This window comes from Sinohyriopsis cumingii, chromosome 9 (genome assembly GCF_028554795.1).
Source record: "Sinohyriopsis cumingii isolate HCF-2022 chromosome 9, ASM2855479v2, whole genome shotgun sequence".
In the NCBI taxonomy this organism is placed as follows: Eukaryota; Metazoa; Mollusca; class Bivalvia; order Unionida; family Unionidae; genus Sinohyriopsis; species Sinohyriopsis cumingii.
Window position 1 is genome coordinate 37,697,719 of NC_142969.1, and position 17,209 is coordinate 37,714,927.

Below are 17,209 nucleotides of genomic sequence, written 5' to 3' on the forward strand. Positions count from 1 at the left end.
CGTCTTGGCTTGAAGCAGTAAGTATTGGTTATTGTCGTCCAATTTTCTAGTGCTATTGTCTGGTAAATAACATATACCTTGGTGTATTGAAACAGTCTTGGCTTGAAGCAATACATCTGGTTTAGTTTCGTGTAACGGTTCTATTTCAGGTAAATACCCTGATTTTATACAATTATTCCAGTAGCTACTTTCTGGTAAATGAGCTTTTCATTATTTAAATCTGCCTATATTTAAAATGTTCAAATACTTTTTCCCTTTAGATGAAATTATCTAGTTTACTCATCTTTAGCAATGAAAAATGAACCGTAGTGTCGCATGTTCACATTTAATTTTGATTATTGTTTTTAAATCTCAACATTTATTTCCTTTTATAAAAAAGTCATAGTTTTGTGGGATGTTTCAGAAACATTGGAGAAAGATCAGTTTCCAATATACAAAATGTTTTATTTCGTTTCCCCTTATCATCTTACACTATTCATCTTTTGCCATTAATTTCTACACAGCACACAAGCAGTGTGTTGGGGTATTTTGATTTTCCTTGAGACACTCTTTGTAAACCAAACTATCGGAAATGTATCCGCTAGAAAAGTACATGAATGTTCATGATTATTCAACTCATAAAGTTAACGAATTTTCACCACTGCTCAGCACTAGCAAGGAACACGAATTTTCACTGTTACTGTACACATGCAAAGTACATGAATTTTCACCATTACTGTAAACTTGTAAAGTACACGAATTTTCACCCTTACTCAACACTTGTAAAGCACACGAATTTTCACCATTACTCAACACTTGTAAAGCACACGAATTTTCACCAGTACTCAACACTTGTAAAGCACACGAATTTTCACATTTACTCAACACTTGTAAAGCACACTAATCTTCACATTTACTCGACACTTGCAGTGTACATGAAATTTTCACCATTACTCAACACTTGTAAAGTACACTAATCTTCACATTTACTCGACACTTGCAGTGTACATGAATTTTCACCATTACTCAACTCTAGTAAAGTACACGATTATTTACCATCGCACGAAGTTTTATCATTACTTAAAACTTGCAAGGTAGACGGATTTTCACCACTACTCAATACTTGCAAAAAGTTTAAAATGTTCAAGATTACTCAATACTTGCATTTGTCAGACTATCGAAATGAAGTCACTTCGTTAGTTTTTTTAAACAATTTTTTAGGGAAATAGTATAATTTTTTCCCAAAATTAACGGACAAAACTAATTCTTGGATATCCTTTGCCTGGTTTCAGACATAAACTAATTATATTGTCTCATAACGTTTCAAATGCCTTTGGATCTAAGGAAATCGGGTCTAAATTTTTTGCAGAACAACGTGATGCTGTATTTACATAACATTTAACATTGATATTGCTCACTATTTTTGGTTAAACTATCTGCGGGTTTTTTGGGTGTGTGTATGTGTATGAAGAATAAAATACCCGACTTTTGAGTAATTTGTTAAAGAATTAGTGTACGCCCATACTTAATTGATTTCAAAATAAATATTCATCCCCTTTCTCCTCACAAAAAAGACTAGACATCCGTATGTAATTGATTTGAAAATTAATATTCATACCCTCCGCCCCCCCAAAAAAAAGAATCAATAGATGTCCATAGTCCATATTTAATTGATTTAAAAATATTCATACCCTTTCTTCCCACAAAAAAGATTGACATCCGTATGTCATTGATTTCAAACGAATCATTCATAACATGCCCCCCCCATGAATCAATAAACATCCTTTTTAATTGATTTCGAAAGATATTTATAGCCTTACTCCCCACAAAAAAGAATAGACATCCATATATATAATAGATTTTCAAAATGTTCATATCTTGACCCCCCCCCCCACTAAGGAAGCAAGCAAACAAGCTGTACAGTAAATCCTTCAAGTCCAGATCTTTTGTTTTTCTTATTTTCTACTGTTTTACTGCTATTCCGACTACCGCGGCTATTTACCAGAAAAATGATTGACCGAGAAGTTTAAAATGCAGACAGCTGTTTGCTTTATTTGTATCTTCTTGGGCATTCCTGCGACCAATCCAGTAGTGTAAGTAGCGAAGATCGTGCGAATGTTTTCACTTCAATTTTTCTTTTGAAGAAATTTCCGACGAACAAAACTTTAGATTTTTCTGTAAAATACTGCGCCTACATACATCAGAGGCATTGGTATCCCAGATATAACCGAGGTGGTCGGAATGCTCGTATGTGTGAACAAGGTAATCATTTGTGGAGAAAAGCAAAGAACATCATATAAATTAAAACGTATTAAAGATAAATCGGTGACATTTCTAGAATGCAGCCATTTGAAATTGCTTTATCATCACGTATTGTGCGAGTGGGTGTGAAGGGTTGGGGATAGTTAATTCTGAAAATTGCACATATCACTATACCAAAAATATGAGGTTGTTCGCAGCGATGTTTTTTGTTTGCAAGATGTATCGATTTTTTAAAATGATTTCTGCCAAGAAAACACTCTAAGTGCAGGTTATCAGTCCAAAAATAGTCAGAAGTTCGACCAGACATAATACGTCATTCTGCCTATGCATGCAAACAATTCGTAATGCATTCTAAGATATTTTAATTTTTGTTCTTTTCTTTTTCACGTATTTGAAATTGGAGAGGGAGATGTAACATTTCATTTTTCATCAGTATTTAATAAGGGAGCGGCTTCATATAGAGGTGACATTTAAATGACAAGAAATTCCTCGCTTGTTTCCTCTTTAAGTTATCATATGTGTTAAGGATGTATTAATTCAAGCATAAATGCATCCCTTATCGCTTTGTCTTTTTCTTTCTGAGAACAGTCCAAGTGGATTTTGAAGAGATCAGAATTCGCCAATAGAGAAGCAAAAAATGCATCTCGTTTCGACATGTCTCAGATAGAAGACCAGAACATTACCAGACTTATCAAAATGGTTACGGACATTGGGATTTCGGCTTTCCCTGACACGGCGAAATTGAGACAGGTACAGAAACACAACCCTACATAATTTTGATTTGTATTTTGTTCTTTTCATCGTTAATGAAAGTATTGCTAAACATTTGCTGTACAAAATAAATTCTACATAAAACCTTTTTATAAATAGGAGGACTGCATCAGCTTGCCTGAAGAAAGCAGTTGCCGAACGATTATTTATTTTGAACCAATGCTTTTATTTGTAAAAGAGCAGAGGAAAACGTTGAACTGTAATTGCAAGACACGTCACGTCTTTGTAACTAACACACATATTACACAGAATGAAGAATAAACAACAAAAGTCTTGAGTTTCACTTTTATTTTAGTATATCTTCTCTCATTGTTTGCCCATCAAGCTTGTCTTCCTAGTATTTCCTTCACTGTCTCTTCAACTTTAGCTTGAAGGAGCCCTTTGAGATGTTAGATGAATTGGGGGTAGGAGTCGAATTTGATTGACAACTTCACGAAAAGCAATTTCACTGAAAAGTTGACGTGTTACATTATTGAGGTATTGCGAATTATGTGATATAACCACCTTTTTCGTATGTTCATACAACATATGACTTGCAGGTCAAAGCAAACTATTTCCTTTAACGAGTTGCGGGATATAACAATTTGTTCTACGTTTAGTACTGCATTTATTGTCGGACCCCTAAAGGGACAACTTCTGCGACTATTTACGGGATTCTCAAACATAAATACTTTCTTCAACGTGCAGACTGAACAGAAGGCCGAACAATTCGCATCCTCTTTAGCGTCTCTTTATTTTTCTTAGATCACCGAAATACAAGCAATAATGACTATCATCTTCGGCAAAGCAAAGGTATGCACAAATCCAACCACGTGTTTACCTTTGGATCCTGGTAAGTAAATTTCTGATCCTGTGTAAATGCAGAGGTAAATGACTAATAACGAATAGTACGAAGTCTTCATACATTACATAGTATATTTGGACATTTGTTACCAGGCCCATTAAATGCGAGATCGGAATGTTCAGTAAAGCCCTCTCGTATGTCCTAAGATGCGACAAATAGAGGAAGGAATCGCGGTTACTGTCTAACGTGCCGGACCAGCAAGTTAAAGCGTGCTGTCTCTATTCCTGCTTTCAGATCAGCCCATGTTGTCTGCCGTGGCGTGTTCTTGGGAAACAACCATCGATATTTGAATGACCTACTTGTGTTTCTGTGCCCCATAGCAACAAAGCAAACCAAATCTGTTTCTAGGAAAATGTGTACAAATGTATCGTGTCTGTACGCCTGTCTCTGTAATGTAATATATGTACAGTTTATATACTATCTGCAATAATGTTTCTCCATGATCATCCGAAAACATCCTTACTGATTTATAATACTAGGCAATATAATATATCTATCAGTAAAAATATCAACTTGATTTAAGCTGTAAGTATATGCAGCTATCAACGTACGAGTATTTGTATATATGATACGTAGTGAAATACTTCATCGTATATTTCTTTCCCTGTCCGAGACGGTGACCTAGTGGTTAGAGCGTCCGCCTCGGAAGCGGGAGGTTGTGGGTTCGAACCCCGGCCGAGTCATACCAAAGACTTACAAAAATGGTACTAACAGCTGCGTCGCTTGGCGCTCAGCATTAAGAGATTAGGGTTAGGACTGGTCGGCCAGGTGTTAGTATGTGACTGGGTGGGACATCATGCTATATATCTGCGGCACGATGCCCCAGTGCTAGACATTGCTATAAACTGCCACATTGCAAACATCGTAGCGATATGACTGAAATTTTTTAAAAGCTACGTTAAAAATCCTAATCACACACTTATTCCTTTCCCAATATAATATAGGAAAAAAAATATGAAACACAGAATTACGATAATTCTTCCGTTATACCATCACAGGATTAAACACCGTAAGCTGAACAGTGCGGATCCTCTTAAGCGTCTTGGTATTTGCAAAAATGTGTTGACCTTGTAAATAATTGAAACACAAATTCACTACGAAAATTGGCCAAATTTTATGAAGCATTCAAAACTCCAATCAATAGATTAGGCAGTGTCCGTCTCCAACAGATGTGTTCTAATTTATCTTGACTATCCCGAGTAAGGATATACCGTCACACGCTTCCCAGTAATTCCTATATTTTATATAACTTCCTATAAAAATCCTTCTATTATTTTAAGTCTGTATTTACACGTTAAGTTTGCCAGAATTCATTTAAAATTTCTACATTTTTACGTCTATATTTTTCCACCATGAGTTTGCCCGAAGTTCTATAAAATGACTGCATTATTTTATGTATAGTTTTTCACTATAAATTTGCCAAAATTCCTATTAGAAGCCCATACTTCTGTGATAAAAGCACACGCGAATCTTTATAAGTCTTGTTTGTACAGAGAAAATTACCAAACGGACAGTTTATGTCGATTGTTGTATTCAGGACCATTGAGTAGTGCCAGTAATAAATTATACACGTTCAAATTATTTATTATCAATCCCCATCTCACCTCTGTCTGCGTGGGTTCGAGTCTCGGATTCGGCTAATGTGGGTATGTGAGAAAGCTTGCCAGTAGCTTCTCGTGGGTCGGTGGTTCTTTCCGGGGTTTTCCCGGGTTCTTCCTACACCATTAATACTGGCCGCCATGTATAGCCTATCGTGTGCTGAAAAATGGCGTTAAACCCTACAACAATAACAATATTATCAATCCATTATGTCATTATATAACGTGCAGTCTTGTAAGTAATAATAATGCACGTGCATTGCCATTTACATTCTTTTATATATATATATATATATATATATATATATATATATATATATATATATATATATATATATATATATATGAAGAATATTGTGAGTGAAGTCTGCTTTCATTTTATATGCTTCCTTCCTTCTTAGCTCCCTCCCTTCCTCCGTCTATTCCTGCCTGCCTGCCTTCCTTCCTTCCTTAAAATGTTATTCCTGTTTCTTTATCACACGGCATGGGAATGTGATATTTCTTCAAATACGTTCCCGGATCATAAATATCTTATGAGAAATATCATTACCTCGTAAATCAAGTCCTTCCTGGCTAAAACGTTTTACCAAGCTGAAGTTTCTGTCCAGCCAGGTTGCTGTTAGTTATTTCCCCTTAATCCAGGGATCGGCGCCAGATCCCGTGAATACTTCAGTTACTACTTGTGTTCGGACTGTTAGACCATGAAATCCACATGTAAGTATTTTGAAAGTTTGGACTTCACGCTTACGCAAGTTATCGTCAAAGACTCCATCAATACAAATGTCCAAATTTTCTTTCTTTCTCCGAAGAGAAAGTTTCTGGGTTTTCATTGTCATCATTGTGCCGTTCTCACGCACCTGTGTGCCCTTGGTACATACCTGCACGGGTCACGAGTGCGTATCCTCACATTTCTGTAGCCTTATTTACATATGTGCAGATATGGTATGATGTAGAAAATTCGAATGATATTGATGTATGATCTCCGGTACGGTCGGATACATACAGGTAAGTTATCTGTATTCTGGTTTTAGCGTCCATTTCGTAGTTATATACGAGACGCTTTGCCAGTTTGATCAGCTTAGGGCATCATTTGGGCTCGCCTACAGGTAACATCATCTTACAATTAATGTTATAGCGTCCACTTCATAAATATTAATAAGTGTCACTTCGATGAATTTATTTGTGCAAGTATTATGCGTGTTATATAAAACTCAATGATAATGCTGTATAGTTTCCGCCGCGGTAAGATACATTCGGGTATAGTTTAGTCGTATCGTCCACTTCATAGTAACTATAAGCGATGCTTCGGTGATTGCATTTGTATAGGCAGTCAATTGGCCATTCCTTCAGGTAACTAATATTTTAAGTGATATTTTTGCGTTCATTTCGTAAGTATTAATAGCGACGCTATAATAATCAACCTGTATTGGAGGCCACTCGAGCCCTTTCATAGGCATTTGCCATAGTTTATAGCTTTACACGTACACTGAATCCATTAAGGTCTCCTAATTACATAAGCAATACAGCCTAGGGTCACTTCATCTGTGACCCCTATATATAATCAAGAAGATAACTGAAATCTTCTTAAAACAATTTCACTGGGAAATCAGCCGACACCGGACCTACCAGATTCAAAGAGGTCAGTCTAACATTTAAAAACGTAGCTGCTACGTTTCGAAATAGCTTTGACGTGGCATAGAACACATTTTGTCCACTTTATAAAACTGCTAAATTTTTGTCAAGGGCCGGGAGATCAGTACTCAAGGTATTTTGAGTGAGGCTTATACCAGCGAGTTGACAACATCGCTGGTACTTGGCTTTCTGAGAAGAAAGCCGTATAATTCCCTGGATAACCAATGCTACCCGACAGAAAGTCATCGATCTTCTTTACTGTAGCCAATTGGGAAGGAGACGAAAGTTTCATCGACTGCGACCTTGAAGCTAAATTCAGTCCGTTCCATGGTCGGATCTGAGTACCGCTGATTTGTAGGAGGTTTGTGTCCTGGTCTGGTTCCGCTGTCAGCTTTGGATAAGTAATATCAGGTGGCATCGACGTCGTAACTCCGTCCTGTTTGAAAATGTCACTAACTATCCCATGTAAATAAGCAGTGAACATATGAAAGTCCGGCATTCCTAGAACGGCCGGCTGGATTGCCTGGAGCGTGGTCGGCCTAGATGTTGTCGGTATAAAAGACGATCCGGTTATCACCGGTAGCGGCCGCTCCATAGTCCTTGCTGGACGGACAGATTTTTCACAAAAATCTACGTCATAGTTGATATGTCACTGACGGTTCGGCTAAACGGACGGATCTGTCACTAAGATCCCCGTGAAGCCTAGTTGGCCAGACAGTTTTATCAAAAAGTCCCTATGCTGGGACTGTTGGATGGCCGGTGTCGGTTGGACGACGGGTGACGGCGAGGTTGTCTTATGAAAGTGACCAAATGTATCTGGTACAGACATCATGCGTCCGGATTTACAGGACGGAAAACCATCCTCGGTCATGTGGGGGACTTGCGCTCATTTGGCAGCCTAAAATTTGGAGGGGGGACACTCCAAGAATGAGTCGGAAAAATGTGGAAGCAAGTGAGGGAAATAAAGGTAATATCTGGCATGATGTTAATAATGGCGTCATCGTTACCTGGACGAGACGACGCATCTGTTAAAAAGAGGATGATTGTCTTCTCTTTAACATTATTCTCCTCCTTTACCGCTTTGGTCACTGTGGCTGACGGTTGCAAGCGACAAACTTTAAAGTTGGGGGGACCCCAGCATCCCCCACAGTAATTGCAATGAAGGCTGTCTTTGGTTGTATGATAAGGACGTCAACGACACAAGAAAAGAAAAACGTGCATAAATGAGTAATTCAGCAGGTTACTAACTTGTTAATACCACCCCTGTTACTAACGGAACAAGCAAACATAGTTTCGCTCTAAATGACAATAGGAGTTGAACGATAGCTTGTTGTAACGTGTCTAAAATAGACGAAGTCCGTAATGGTGACAAAGTCATTCAAATTTGGAAAAAATATAAATAATGTATGCAACCTGTAGAAGACTGATTGTTCAGCACAATATATCCAAATTTAAAGTTGGATGGTCCAGTTTTAACGCTTAGATGGCTTGGATTGTTTGAGGTATAATGTACGTGTTATCATTACAGTAACGAAGCTTAAAGACTGGCGACACCTGTCCGTGGCAAGGAGAGGTAATATTTCTTAAATAATACTTACCTTATCATAATATACACGCATCCTCACAACCTCCCCGCAGTTCCATCCATATGGATAGAGTGCCTAGCGTTCCAGTAGAAACTAAGCATTCATAAGCTTTCTCGCCAGTCCTTGTATCAAATTTGTATGACTCAAACTGCCCCCCCTCGGTAGTCAGATAACTTGTTAGCTAAAACGTTTTCGCCTGGGAGGGCTGGATTTACGAGGTAGTAGTGTTCATAAGGTATTACGATCGGCTAAGTATTACTGAAGAAACAAATAAAATAAACTAGTTTCTTTCCAATGACTGAAACGCACATGTGTAAGGAATCGTCTTTGAAATTTGGGCCTGATTATATTGTTTCCTTCGTCATATTAATTTGAAATGAATTCATTATTATAACTGTTTTCTTCTTTTCCACAAAAGTGCAGGTTACTACGTATTTTTTATCGTTGTATGACGGCCAAAAATTTGTTTTCATGCCAGATTTGTCAAATATTATGGTCAGCAGTCGGGATTATGACGAGTTGAAGGCTACATGGAAAGACTGGAGAGATGCCAGTGGCAAGAAAATGAAACACTTTTACCCCAAGCTTGTAAATTTACTCAACGAAGCAATTACATTTGAAAGTAAGTCTTAATTGTTTACTTGATTTATTTTCAAAATGCATTTGTCCGTCTATAGGAACGAAATATTGTTTTTTATTAGCTATTTGAGACTTTCAAAATTTATTATCGAATACCAAGTTCAGCAATACGTAAAGAAATATTGGGATCTGCGATATAGTGCTTATAGTGCTGTCAATGCTATTTCATTTTCTTTACTTTGTTATAGGACTTGTATTCGAGCTTTGAATCGCCAAATTAAGAGAATCCGTTTCTGCTGAAACGTCATGTCGCCTGAAATTCGAGGGTCCTACTGGACTCTTAAGGCTATCTTAAGGAAGATTTAGTCAAGTTTCTAGTCACTCACTCTAAGACGTAAATCTGGGCAATTTATGAGACCCTTAAATCTGGCAACGAACGACAATTTGTATGGAATATGCAGTACATCGAATATTCATTTAAACAGTATTAGAGGAAAACATTTAAATATTGACTGTTTAACTTTATATTTTGTTAATTCAAACTGATTTCCAGCCATTTAAATTAATATTAACTCCAGATATAATTTATTAAAAACTTTCTTCTTTAAATCCGTTACCCAATCATATAATACCTTAGGTAGAACTACTACTACTTTACAAATCAAGCCATCCCATATACTACGTTTAAAGGGATCAAAATGTTGTCTGCCGACCCATGTGGCGGTCGGGCAGTGTTATCTCCCCTTAGATATAAGATTTTGCGGCAAAGCCTCAGTTACTACTTCTGCTCTGCCAAGCAGCATGCTCTCTTCACGAGACCTCGCAAAAGACCGAATCCACGTGGAAGATGTAACTTAAAATTTGGAGGAGTTTTTCACTTAAATGGAAAGTCTACACCATCTGTATTTCCAAATTTTACTCTTCCTATCCCGAAGACATAATAGTTCTGCCTTTACAATTTGCTTACAATTTGTGGTCGTCACAAATTTATCTACTTGCATTTACTAACGGGTATTGCAATGCATTCGTAGCGTCTGGAGGCCAGCTTCAGTGTTTGTGACTTTTACGTACGGTCTGTGGGCTATTTTCCCTATATTGATATTGTCGCACCTATTTTGTAAGCATCTGCAACGTTGCTTCAGTTCCTGTTATGTGAAGGTTTGTGTGTTACATAGACACATTTGTACATTTCTGTATTGCTTTCAGTCTGGTCGGACAAGTACAGGTCCGCTTTCTGTACATGGTTTACTCGAATTAATCTGCAAAAGCCTTTCATCATATTTAAAGAGCACTTAGTCACATTTAGATAAGAGATAGAAGGGGAAGGGGAGAAGGGAGTGACGGTACGATCACAAATATGATCAAGAAAATAGACTAGTAAGGTACCAGCAATGCCGGGCAAATGAATACTCATGGCTGAAGTCTGACCCAGAAAGGCTGTAATGGTCTGCCCGTTTTGTACTGAGTGTTCATTCGTTTATGGGCATCAATATTTTCCATACATTGTCCTTCGAATCGCACAATGCAAGCTCCCGACATATAATAGAAAGTTGATTCTTGAGAAATAAGCAAACTGTGGCATCTTTGGACAAGAATGTCTTGTAGAAGATTGTAAACGAACTTTAGACTTATTGCGAGTGAAGTTGTGAAAAACAGTTGTGATTGTTTTGAGCTTCTGCTAATGAATAATTAATGTTGAATTAGAAACTAGTTTGTTTGATTTTAGCAGGATCAATACAATTTAGGCAGGATTTAATATTTTTATTTTTTGTTGGGTATGTTAGTGAAAAAGAATCATAATTTTTAGCCATGCAATGCTGTCTGTAAGATGAGTAGTGGAAAGTAGTGTAAAAGGAGAGATTAGTAGAATTTAGTAATAAATAATGCTTAATCATCAAACTGCTAGTCCGGACCTAATGTTTTAGGCTAACAACCTCGATATGCATCAACTTTATGAGATTGGTCATGGTTAATCAGGACCTAATATTTAGGCTAACAACCTCGATAGGCATCAACATTATGGGATTGGTGATGGTTAATCCGGACCTAATGTTTTAGGCTAACAACCTCGATAGATATCACTTTTATGGGAATGGTAAATCTTGGTTTCAAGTATTAAAATATTATAAAATTTCAATAATTGTACAGTAGCAAATGTTAAATATCGTCAGCAAAACAGATAAAACTGATATTTGATGTTTTAACAGTAAAAACACTCTTTGGAGGTCACAATCACAAAATTGTGTCCATGTGTGTCCATGCTGAGAACTTTAAAAAAAACTATAGGGGTGCATTATCGATGACATAAACGTTGCTGTCATTTTGTAAAGACAGTGGGCTTGTTAACATTACCCTACTTTAAACCATGCAATTTAATTAAGATTTATTCCCGACAGTCTCTTTGGTTCGAAAGCAAAACTTGTATGATTGACTGAAACTAACAATTCTGATTTTGATTTAAAGAAAAATATGAAGACATGGGTGCATACTACCGGTCCTGGTACGAGAGCGAGACGTTTGAGAACGACGTCAGAGATTTATTCGTTGAGCTTGCGCCGTTGTATGAGAATCTTCATGCTTATGTTAGACGCAAACTCCGGGAAAATTATGGAACTGACAAATTTCCTACCACTGGCCATATTCCGGCACATGTTTTCGGTAGGTGTCATTTTCATTATAAATGTAATAAATGCAATATGAATATTGTTCAATCGGACGAGGAAGACACCAGTTTGTAAACACCTATCCACTGATTGAATTTACTGGCGACATGATTTACTAACAGGTGCATTATCGACAATGTTAATACGTGTGTCACAGATAAGGCATTATTTCAGTTGTTTATTTTGCCGCTGAATTCAGTGTAGATATATTTCACTTTGGAAAAGGACGATGATTTCCAAATGGGCAGTTTCCAGTGGATAAAATCATTAGGTGTAATCGCACCTTGCTTTCAGAAATTTGTGAAAATCTTAACTTTAGTAAAGTTGGAGCTGTTTTATGCAACTCATTAATTCGGGTAAATTTGCCCGAATTCTTTTCGTTGTCCAAATGCACAAATCAGAGTTAAGTATTTTATTTATCACTAAATTTGCATGATCTACAGTGATAAGTGCTGAGTGAAATACTTTCTCGGTTAAAGAAATATCGACTTCTGATTGGCTGATCGAGGGACGAATTCGCGGATAACACTGTGAATAAACCCATAGAATGTTGTCATCATCTCATATATTGCCTGTGAGTTTAAGAATTTTAGCGTAGCATTAACAAGTTTAGTCATGTCATCTGATGTTGTGGAACATAACAAAAGCGTATCCAATTGTAAGAAACTAAGTGATCACAAAATACGAATAACAAGAACAGTGTAACCAGTAATTGGTTTCAGCGACCAACTTTTGAATGGCAGAAATTGATTCTTAGATAAAATTGGTACCAACACTCCTAGTTCCATAATTAAAGTTTTAAAAATGGCTAATATAGACATATAAATGCTTCATACATGTTGCATTCTATTCGGGAAACAAATGTATGTATACATGGTTCCTTTCTTCCTAAGGTGACATGTGGGCCGAACAATGGACCAACATATACGACCTTGTGGTACCGTATCCGTATAAAGAGAATGCTAACATCACAAAGGCAATGATTGACAAGAACTATAACATTACACACATGTACAAAGTTGCCGAGGATTTCTTTACATCTATTGGACTTGACGAAATGCCGCCCCTGTTTTGGGAAAAATCAATGTTAGTAAAACCAAAGAATAGGGAGGTCATCTGCCACGCTTCAGCATTGGATTTCAGAAATGGAAGAGACTTCCGGTAGGTTTCGCAACTTCCACAACTTATTTATTTTTGTATTCACTTCTTTCTTTGATATTTTGATTTTGCTTTCAATTTGGTCATCCTTACTTAAATTTTCTTTTGTCAATTGTGCAGTTGTTATAATGTACGAACCTTGTGAGAGAATACTTTAGAAAAGAGCCTGTTGCACGTTAATGATAGGAAGTGGAAGCTATTCCACTGTCAAGATAAGTTTCTAAAGACTATATGCATACAGTTGTACGCGCGTATTTGTTTTTACATACAAACCATTGTACATGACCACATACCGATGTGCGTACACACCCCTTTAGATTGAAATGCAATAAATGCTCGGTAAAGGAAACTTACTCTAAAACCCTTTTAGTTAAACTTAGTTCTAATCTGATCCCCTTTTCGACTTTGTCAAACATCAGACAGGTGGTCGAACAAGATCTATTATGGTTCCCAACTGGGTTACATGTTACCGTTGAACCCATATGCCTCCTTGGGTACTGATTCTTGAGACTTGCACATATACCAGATGTATAGCGAGTCTCTCTGCTGACAAGAGTTGTCCGTTTTTCCACACCTCTTACCCATCTAAAGCACACAAGGTTGTGAGTTCTTCATGTATGAGCTAGCAGAGTTTAGTGATTTCATCGGTCTTTATCATTCGTTTTTACCTTTCCCAAGAGATGCAATATTGTGTATTAGGTCTCTAAAGGAGTTGAAGTACAATGAAAAAAAGAAATACAATCTATTTTGTCTCGAAAATTCACATGGAAAGGTCAACTATACTGAACTGTAGCAATAAAACAAGAGTTAATACATGTCTTGGTTTTATCCATATATCAGTGGCTTTTCATATCGGCTGACAGAAATATTTTCGATACACATGTATTTAATTCTTGTGAATATTTTACCAGAATCATAGACTATCACATGCTCCAAAAATCTTGTAATAAGATTGTCGGCACAAACTGCACTGGTCACTCCCTCATCAAAACCATGCCCTCATTGATGAATTCTTCTACAGCACGTGGCTTAAAGGGAAAAAGACCAGCAACAGAAATCGACCTTGTAGGAGCACAATATCGTTAATAATGTCGAGTGGGTGACACAATTATTGCATACGTCTGCCACACTGAAATGTTAACCGGAAATAAATCATGGTTACCTAAATGCTTGGCCTTACAGTGCAGCAACTCCTGTTATGTAGAGTGACAAATTAGGTTATCACCAGTGTGCCAAGGTAGACATGAGTAGTACTTTTATAGTTGTTTTAATTTTTTGTAGCTAATATGTCAAGGTCTTGTTAACCCCATGATTTCATTCCTTTTACCTCGACCATCACATGCGAATGCACACGGTATGGGGCAGTGCACTACAATTACAATGCTAGCGTGAGAAATTTTGTGTAGTAAAATCGGCAAGTGTAAAACGATGTCACTATTACTTATTTTTTGGAAATACAAGTGTTTGTCTTCAAACGTACAATTTCTACAAACTTCGGTCAAGTATACGATTATGCAAATCAAAATCTGTATGATATTTGATCTTCTCTGACTGTAAATAAGTTACCTCTTTTGATCACTAATATGTTTCGTATCTTTGCACGAAGTCGGCAGTGGTTTTCCATTTCCACCAGCACCATTTCGAATTCGACCACGCTATCTGATTTATCGTCTAAATCCATTTAATAGGACTGAGACTACTACTTTGTGCCGCCTCTAGAATAAATACGTATTCGTGAATGCAGCCACAATGAAATTATTTTACCAGCACCGTCATCCACAAGGTTAATATCAATATAGGCCCGACAGCAAAATCCGACAGGTGCACCGACGACGTTGATGTGGTCACAATTCCAGCAATATTAAGACCACCGTTGGTGTAATTTTGTGGCTCTTATTTCACTGATTATTTTCTCACGTCGGTGATACTGAGTTTCTATCGCAGTTCTATTAATGTGATCGCGTAGTATAATTGCTCGAGAATCTTGACTTCAGGTGCACGACGCACTTGCACTTCTAACAGGTTCCTTTTTACTCGTAGAATCGTCATAAAAGTATAGTAAATACCTGCCTGGAGAATATTTAAGTCTCCGGCATTGTTCTTTTTGTGGGCCTAGCACCACGGTCATATATAAACACACCGATGACACCACTGAATAGCTTCTGAAACGATTGTTCTTGTCTTCGCCTAAAAAGTTACTCGGACAAGTGCTTTCTTGTTAAATAACTGTCGAAATTTGTTTCTACTTTGCGACAGTGTTGGTGCAACACGTTCGTCGGCGAAAGCAATCGGGACATATTTGTCTGTGAATACCACAACTTCGTTGTAGATAAAATCCCTGGGTGTTTTCATGCCTGGTGGTGCAGTCAACGACCAGATATTTCTTCACCTGCTAACGCTACGCCTCCAAGAAAGCTTAGCGTAGGTTGTGGTACATCAGGGTGATTGCAACGGTCTGTTTCTATCTTGTATTCGCATATAGTATATTTAAGCGTATATGAGGGTCTGATAACATCGTTTGATGCAGATATTCATCGACTAATGCACCAAAACTTATTTGCTATCAGTTTTAGCCTCCACTGCCTGCTCTTTCACCACGGTATCGGCCAATTCTGCGATCTTATCGCTCAGTCAGAATCCATCATTTATATGTAATAAATCTAATCTTAAACACACACGCCAAAGACTGTTAGGTAAACGCCCGGAGGCAGATAGATGCAGTGGTACAGTTTTATACAGTTTGCTCTGTTCGTTTTACAGATTAGAACCGTGGGCAAAGCGTAAAAAAAACACAGCTCAGGACGAAGACGTCATCAATCTGCATGCTGACCTTTCCTGACTCCCTCTGCAATGCCTCCTTGGTGTCAGACTTGATTCGTTTTGCGGAGCAGCGAGGGACAGAGCTAACAAACAGCAGAGTTCCCTTTCACTTAGCAGATATACGGAGAGGTTACATGGATCCGGCATCCCAATACCCGTCCAAAATTGATGATCCTAACGATATCCTCTCCGCACGGTAGCAACCAGCCTAGGCCATATAATAGGGATCGCGAAGGACTAAAATATTAATATTAAAGGCTCAACCACTAACAGTCCGGCTTCCAGTACGTCAAACCAGACTTTTGCAGTCATGTGCAGAGACCAGTCGAACTCGAGACACTCGGCACGATTCTACGAATAGTTCTCACGCTTCAATAGATGTCGCTTCTCCTTTTCTTTACACTATTCCACTAGAAGAGACTCTTTGCTCAGCGACTGTCTCGAAGTCACGGTTTCTAATTCAATCAGTTTTAGTGAGCGAGACACATTGTCTCTCTTCGCCAGCTAAGACTTGACCTTTACAGGATACCTTAGCCTCACCTCATGCAACCAAGATGTTGCTTTTTATCCAGTGCGGTCATCTTTTCTACCATAACCGAAGGCACGGGGATATTCAGTCTTCCTTGTCTCCATTGAGGACGTATTCCACCTTTGACCACCGGAGTTTTGCCCTCCTCCTCCCATCAACAACCTGGACCAGAGTAACAGCTCTGTTGATCTGACGACGGAACGTAAGATTCTGACTTAAATTACTTTCTCAGTCTCAGAGGTACAAACGTTCTGACTCTCCTTCATCATCGGTTATCGGCGGTTCTACCTTTGTCGTGGCTTCGATTTGGGACTTTCGTGTCTATGGCTTTTCCTAATGCCATAACTGCAGCTAGAAATTTACTATTGGCCGAACACGAATCTGTCCTCTGTCGTCATTTTCCTGAAGGACCACTATACGGCCAAACTAAGAGCACAACCTTGAGCCTCTAGCCTTCATTTTAACGGCCAGATTGAAGAAGTCCGCAAACAAGCCACCAGGAGACCAATTCCCTCCCTCCCACAACCACAGCGTTGATGCAGGGATAGTACGGGAAATCAAGAAAAGGAGCCAACGGCTTCTCATGGGACACACTCTTTGCAAACCGTCCTATCGAGGCCCCATCAGAGAAAGCCACAATTCTCTCTCACATATCAAAGCATATATATCACACAGAGAGCCCTATCGCTCGTTCCAGATTGGTCTTAGTCCTAAAGGAAAACAACCCTGCATCCGGTCATCGACCTAAGCACCCTCAATCGTTTCATTCATGCCCCTTGTTTTTCAGT

At 38.1% G+C, this 17,209-nt stretch overlaps 1 protein-coding gene across 1 annotated transcript in view; it reads left to right on the forward strand.

Annotated features, from left to right (window-relative positions):
- The window catches only part of LOC149791573 (angiotensin-converting enzyme-like), a 40,242-nt gene that overhangs the window by 4,469 nt on the left and 18,564 nt on the right, over positions 1-17,209 (forward strand). The window contains exons 2-6 of the mRNA XM_089969219.1: positions 2,830-2,991; positions 3,757-3,844; positions 9,151-9,294; positions 11,715-11,909; positions 12,808-13,075. Of these exons, the coding sequence (XP_089825345.1) occupies positions 2,830-2,991; positions 3,757-3,844; positions 9,151-9,294; positions 11,715-11,909; positions 12,808-13,075 (857 nt within the window). The remainder of the gene's footprint in view (positions 1-2,829; positions 2,992-3,756; positions 3,845-9,150; positions 9,295-11,714; positions 11,910-12,807; positions 13,076-17,209) is intronic.